Source organism: Dermacentor variabilis, unplaced genomic scaffold (genome assembly GCF_050947875.1).
Source record: "Dermacentor variabilis isolate Ectoservices unplaced genomic scaffold, ASM5094787v1 scaffold_12, whole genome shotgun sequence".
Classification (NCBI taxonomy): Eukaryota; Metazoa; Arthropoda; class Arachnida; order Ixodida; family Ixodidae; genus Dermacentor; species Dermacentor variabilis.
This window is the reverse complement of record NW_027460280.1, coordinates 61,074,062-61,081,291: the sequence shown is the minus strand read 5'-3', so window position 1 is coordinate 61,081,291 and position 7,230 is coordinate 61,074,062. Positions and strand designations below refer to the sequence as shown.

The following is a 7,230-nucleotide window of genomic DNA, read 5'->3' as shown; positions in this document are numbered from 1 at the left end:
TACTAAACACTGTACCATCAAAAAAGAAAAGAAAAAAAGAAACAGGACATGGACGTCTGGTTTTCTGCACAAGCTTTCTTTCCGACGTAACAGTGTTAAGTCTCAAGACTGTCGCTCCACGCACGGGATGCGACAGGTGAAGTAAAAGGGACAGCGCGTCTGAGTCGGAAATCAGCGCTCCCCCATTTCCGTTTTCGGCTCCAGCATGTCAAGGATCCGCAGTCGACGCGGCGCAATGTTTTCCATTTTCTTTTTTTTTTTTGCCAGCTTTCTTTTTTTTTTTTCAGCTATGTGCGGAACTCTTTTATCGCGCATTGTGCGGCAAAGGCGAGCCACCGAACGTGGAAGCCAGCAGCGGGCGCCCAGCGCGAGCTATTAGTCATGCATTGTGAGAAAAGGAGCTGCGTCGCGCCGGCGCTGCTCAGAGCGAGGTGCGTCGCCTCAAACTGCGCGCCGCGATGAACGACGTCGCCCATTCACGTACGTACTCGCTTTCTCCTGATCTGGCATACGAGGCTCGTGGGTGTTGGCAACAACGTCGATCGCGCAATCATACGGTTCAGCCAACGACCCTCATGCAAATTCAAAATCACAGCATTTACATTCTTCTTTCTTTTCGCGCACGGTGTTGTCCGTTGAAGATTGTGCGACGTTGAAAACTCGTGAAATACGCCTCTTCTGTGCACCCCTGACTTCTATTTCTTTTATATGTTGGTGTGCAAGCTGTGCGCGTGTTTTATGTGTAGCTGATCCAATTACTGGGGGGGTGGGAGCGTTGAAGCTTTTGACACGTCGTTTTTCAATGTAAACAGGTCTGTTTTTCTGGAATCCCTTTTTGAAGCAACAGTGCTTTCGGAGCAGTGGCCGCTGCTTTGCCCTGCGTAAAAAAAACAGCAACATAATATTAGAAAATATGCGCGCAGCACTGCATTTTCTAGGTAGCGTTTGTGTTTAACGCCGGATATGTCGCGAGAGAAGTCATCTGCAAATTAGTGGGTAGAAAGTGCGTATGTATGTATGTATGTATGTATGTATGTATGTATGTATGTATGTATGTATGTATGTATGTATGTATGTATGTATGTATGTATGTATGTATGTGTGTGTGTGTGTGTGTGTGTGTGTGTGTGTGTGTGTGTGTGTGTGTGTGTGTGTGTGTGTGTGTGTGTGTGTATGTGTGTGTATGTATATGTGTATGTATGTATGTATGTATGTATGTATGTATGTATGTATGTATGTATGTATGTATGTATGTTGTATGTATGTATGTATGTATGTATGTATGTGTGTATGTATGTATGTATGTATGTATGTGCGTGTGTGCATGGGACATGATAACAACAGGTTACAGAACGTTTGAAAAAGCTGTCAATAAAATTTATGACAAATAAGCAAATATGACAAATAAGCACGCTTAGAAATGTCCTTGCGCCTAATTTTAAGTATAAATAAATTTCCTTCGAACCTTCGGCGATGCAGATTATTGTTCCAGAGGCGACGTTCTAACTCACCGTAGCAGTGCCAGGCTTGTTTTAAATCGCCAGCGCAAATATGTGGCGGCGTAATGGGAACGATGTGAGCATTATAATAGTAACAGCACGGCGTTCGTGTTGTCCACTTCTCTACTCTTGTGTCCTGTCTGCACGCCTCATCTCTTACACGCAAAAGTTGCAGCGACTTGTTCCCTTACTTAAATGGAGCGCGTGCCTCGCTCTATACTGTTTCCACGGTACCAAGCCGCAATCGATGAACGAACGCTTTATTATACGACGTCGGCAGCAGCGCAAGTTGCGGCTGTTCAAGGTAAAATCAATTAAATTCTCAAGCAGTTGCCCCGTATTGTGATAGAGGGTTGTTTAACTCGCTAAAGTAGCTAAAACGACAAGGAGCCGGCCCATCTCGCGCCGGTGGGGGAACGTAAGTATATCGGCCCATGCCGCCACTTGTTTCATGTCGTTTTATTTATTTTCACCTTAAAGGCCCGGAGGCAATTACTTAAGGGAGGGCTTTAATCCTTACGACAATGTCAGAACAAAGGAACAGTACAGCCAAAAGAAACAGCAAAAACAAACGAAAGGTCACGTTCATTATCGCGAAAGATTTTATCTTGCACCGCTAACTCTATTATTGAGCATCCGGTCTTTTATCACCGGATGCCCAATAATGGCAGAGTTAGAACAAAGTGTGCGCCAAATATGGCTCTCTTATCCATTTCAGCTGTTTTGACGCGTGTCGGTGGTGGGTAACCTTGGGGAAACATAGTACCTACCCTGATATCTCAGTGTAATGGGGAACAAACAAATGAACTGAACTGAAGTTCATACATCCCCTCCCCCCCAAAAAAAAATATAACAAAAGCAGTGTGCTGGAACGTCGAACTGCTTTCTGCGAGTAGTCATATTATTATTATTATTATTATTATTATTATTATTATTATTATTATTATTTTGAAAGGGGGCAGAGATAATTTAGTGGGGCTTTGCTATGCCGTATATGGCGGGTCTGTACCGGTTGCTACCACGTTGTCATTTTCAGTAAGGTCTGTTGCCGCGTAGCTGCTTGTGAACGGTCGTGAAGAGGGTGGGCCATGATTTCGTCTCTGTTTTCGGAGCAATACGGACGCGACTTTGGTACGCACCACGGGTGCACTCTTGAGTTCGTGCAGTGGGAAGTAAATTAAATCGCTGCTTTCGGATAATTCGGCGCGCATTCTCAAGTACTGCGACGTCTTCCCACAGACGTTACAGTCAGCGAACATAGCCTTGAAAACGTATGAACGGAACGCTACTCACACGTCCTGGGACCTGCCCTTCCCAGTTTTCTGTATACTATTAAGCAAGCGGGTTACATCTATATAAGGACCAACAATATTCTTGTTGTATATAAACGATATTGTCAACATCCCCTGACCACTGACATTGTCCTCTACGAAGATGATACAAATGTTTTTTTTCACATCTAATAATCTTTTGTCTCTCACTCGTACTGTTAAGTTATGGCTTCAAAATTTGTCCTGCTAGTTAGATGCAAATAAACTCTTATTGAATGTTAGGAAAACCAAATGCATTGTCTTCTCATCCGTTAATAAACCAGTTCACCTTGATAGCTCTATAACGTTGAAATCATGTCCATTAGAGCAGACTTCGGAATACAAGTTTTTAGGGGTACTATTTCATGAAAATCTTCGATGGACAAGTCACGTGAATTTTATAAAAGGTATCATTGCTAAATCAATTGGAATGCTAAATAGATTTCGGAAGTTGTTGCCAATAAGATTAAAACGGCAACTTTATTTCAGTACAGTACATTCCCGTATACAATATTGTCTACTAGTTTGGGGGGTTACATCAAAGTATAATTTGGAACGACTGCACATAAGGCAGAAGAAAAGTATACGATTCGTTCAAAATATATCTAGTCGTGATCATGCATTCCCATACTTTGCCGAGAACCGGATACTTCATATATAAATGTTGTATGAAGAGCTTTTGTTGGAATTGATTTTTCTCGAATTAAAATCAAATCGTGAGCTGTTCTTCATACATATACGGAGCCACCATATTTTCTCAGAAAAGAACTTCATAAAGATTAAAACGAGAACTAGATACGGTATGCAATTATTAAAATGGCAACTTCCAAACCTTCTGAATTGTTATCCACTGTTTTTAGATACAAAGAAAAGTTCTTCTTCTTTGCTTGCTTTCAGAAAACTAACTAAAATGTATTTCCTCCAACAGTTATAATTTTGGTGTACATTTGCTTTGTTCTCTTCAGTCCAAGTTCAGTCAATTGGCCTTAATAGTTATGTGTCATGTTGATGATGAATGTGTTGACGACTAATTCTGTCATTCTTCCTTATGTTACTTTATCGTGTGTGATACTCTGTACGTGCATTTTAATTTGTATGTGTTGGATATTTTGCAGTGTGTTTTGAAGTATGTTGCGCTCATGTTGTCTACTGCGCATGCTGTCTGGTGTCAAAGGCCTAGTCATGTGGCTTTTAGTGCCGCCTTTTGCCTTGGCACCAAGACAAACCGCTCTTGAGCGTTGTTTTGTCAATAAACGCTTTGTCAACAGACAAACAAACAAATGCGGCGCCATGTACCAATGGACTACATGGGATACTATTGTGGAATTTTATACCTCTCTCTTTATTTGTATCCTGTTTCTAATCTATTTTCCCTACCCCAGTGAATGGCAGCAAATCGAAAGCTATCAACTGGTTAGCCTCTGTCTCTCTCTCTCTCTCTCTCTCTCTCTCTCTCTCTCCTGCACGTTAATCTTAATCAGGGCTAGGTTTCTTTTCGTTCCGCTGTGAGCGAAAAGTTTCCAAGCCCGCGATAACTAGACTAGTGCGTCCTACAAGGTACTTCTGCCATTTTCGTTTGTTTTAAATAACCCGCCGTGGTTGCTCAGTGGCTATGGTGTTGGGCTGCTGAGCACGAGGTCGCGGGATCGAATCCCGGCCACGGCGGTCGCATTTCGATGGGGGCGAAATGCGAAAACACCCGTGTGCTTAGATTTAGGTGCACGTTAAAGAACCCCACGTGGTCAAAATTTCCGGAGTCCTCCACTACGGCGTGCCTCATAATCAGAAAGTGGTTTTGGCACGTAAAACCCCAAATATTATTATTTGTTTTAAATAACTGCACCGCCAACTCAGCGCACAGCTAATGTCAGCTGGCATTGTTTTCGTTTGATTGTGACGTGGTTGTAAAACGAGAATCTACACACGTGCGCTCGCACGCACAGCTAAACGTACATCGCCACAGGCACTTCTACATACAATGCTCGGTCAACATAGATGTTGAGCAAGTACGGGCCAGTATGTATTTAAGGTGAGAGGTGAGAGAAGTAATGGTTTTACGAGAGGCCCAGTTTGACGATTACGATCAAAAGACCGGTATTTCCACAAGCATAAGATTCGCCGTTGGTGTAGGGCTCATACTGGCTCTCACTAGAGTGCATCAAGAATGGCTTCTCTGGGCGACATTATCATAATCACCCTTCACGACAAGGAAAAGCGTCGCTAAGTAATGCTTCATCGATTTTGATTGCTGAACGGACGGCATAAAGATATATATGTATGGTCTAGTGGACATGTCGTAAGCAAGTATAGCGTAATGATAAAAGTTGCAGTGTTCGGAGTACCATTTTGGGCATGTGGTTATTCTCTCCACGACTTTACTGACGCAGCTGGTGTGTGCGGTGACTAGTTCACATAGAATGTGTGTGTCAACAGAGCGTCTCCAGTCGTGAAAAACGGTGCAGTCACGCTGCTGGGTTGGTTGCAGTAATCGAGGAGTAGCCGCCGTGACCTTGGCTGCGTAAGATAAGCTTACTACGTCACTCTGTAAGAACCTGGCGATGACGAAAACCAGCTAGTAGTCGGTAGCCAGAGCCTCTTTAAAGGGACACTAAAGTGAAAAATGATTTCTTCTGCATCAGTAAATTACCGTTCTACAACACCAAAAACACCACTCTTACAACGATAAGACGTTTGGTAAACCAGAAAAAGCGCAAGGACGAAATACGTGTGGCGACGCCTACTTAAGTTCCCGCACCTGGGGGCTGTGACGTCTTGGATTTTGATGGGATCTTCTAAAGCCTACTAATTATATATAGCGGTACAGATTGACTACATTGTTTTCTAAAGGAACCAAATATTAAACATGCCAAGTTTCGCGAACCTTTATTTAGCCAACGCGGCCCAAATGCGAAAACATACTTTGGCATCCCTGACGTCACGCTGACGTACCGGCGCTGGGGTTACGGCGCGAAATTCAAATACTGATACTTGGACCTTCATTTTCTCATCTAATAAACTATTGTTTTGAAATGACTGCCTGCAGGGTTCTCAAGCAATGCTTCATTAGTCTAAACTGATTTATTGTTTCGCTTTAGTGTCCCTTTAAGCTTTTCCGCTGCTAAATTAACATCTGAATTTGGATTTAGTGTGACGTGGACGTTGTGCACGGCCGGGTACTCGTTCATGAAAAATGCCTGGCCAGCAGCCTATCACGCAAAAATCCTCAGCGATGACAACCTCTAATGGTTGCGGAAAATAGGGCATGGGGAAAATAATGGGGAGAATGCGAAAATAAGGGCATGGGTTACTTTATTGTGTAGAGAGGAGAAGACTTTGTAGACATGGGACAATCGGTTGCGAGGTTCAAGCGGTTGGCAGAAGCTCTTCTACCGGTGTCCTTCAGGGCCGTCCATGTGACGTTTGATTTTCATTTAACTGGATGCCCTGAATCTAGGAATAATTTTCACCACTTTTGCGTTTAATTCTTACATAGGCGTCTGTCATAGTTCAAGTATTGCACGCAGGCAGTCAAGTTCACTCAGTCAGTCAGCATTTTACACGGACAACAGTTGCCTCTCTGATAGAGATAAACGTAAATACCTCGGCAAGAAGTGTGTGAGCGCCCGTCGAGTTAACTTCGACTTTTTAAGGCAAAAGCCTTAAGTGGCTCGTGGCAATGGTATCATACCCGAAAAAAGCGGCGTCTAGTCCAGTGAGGCAAAAAATGTCATCATCAGGAATGGCTGATACCCCCGTAAGCAGGCAAAAATGCAATGACAGAATGTGAATGAAAAAACGAAAGAAAGAACGAAGGAAAGAACGAAAGAAGGAATGAAAGAAAGACCGAAAGACCCTTTAGGTAGTGCATTAGGTGCTCGCATGTGTCGTTGAGGAGGTCGACCTACAGCGCCTTACGTTCACTTTACACTGCGGCTCATTGTCTTGCAAGAAGTCTGACCCCTCCAATCATATAACTTAACTCATTACCAAGTGTGTAGCAGGCTTTCGCCTTCACGTGTTACAGGAGTGTGACGTGCTGCCGAATTTTTTATTCTGTTCCTTCGGCTTATAGTTTTTCTAGATCATGATTTCCTGTGCTTCCCGGATCGGCATTCACTTGCACATATGTGCCCGCCGTGGTAGCTTAGTAGCTATGGCGTTGCGCTGCTGAGCTCGAGGTCGCGGTTTCGATTCCGACCGTGACGGCTGCATTTAGATGGAAGCGAAATGAAAACACGCTCGTGTACTTGGAGTTAGGTGCACGTTAAAGAATCCCAGATGTTAAAATTTAATCCGGAGTCCCTCATTTCGACGTGCCTCACAATCAGAGCTGGATTTCGGCACGTAAAACCTCAGAATTCAATTGTACATGTGTGATGCTTCAAAGAAGAAAGGAAAGTGGTTGTAAACAAGTGCTTGTC

General features: G+C 43.5%; 1 protein-coding gene across 3 annotated transcripts in view; it reads left to right on the top strand.

Annotated features, from left to right (window-relative positions):
- Window positions 1-7,230, top strand: part of LOC142566280 (uncharacterized) — a 63,563-nt gene that overhangs the window by 6,895 nt on the left and 49,438 nt on the right. Inside the window, exon 2 of one of the 3 annotated variants that reach the window (XM_075677166.1) lies at window positions 288-480. The exons of the other annotated variants lie outside the window; for them this stretch is intronic. Coding sequence (XP_075533281.1) covers window positions 459-480 — 22 coding nt within the window. The 5' untranslated portion in view covers window positions 288-458. The remainder of the gene's footprint in view (window positions 1-287; window positions 481-7,230) is intronic. 3 annotated transcript variants of the gene reach the window in all.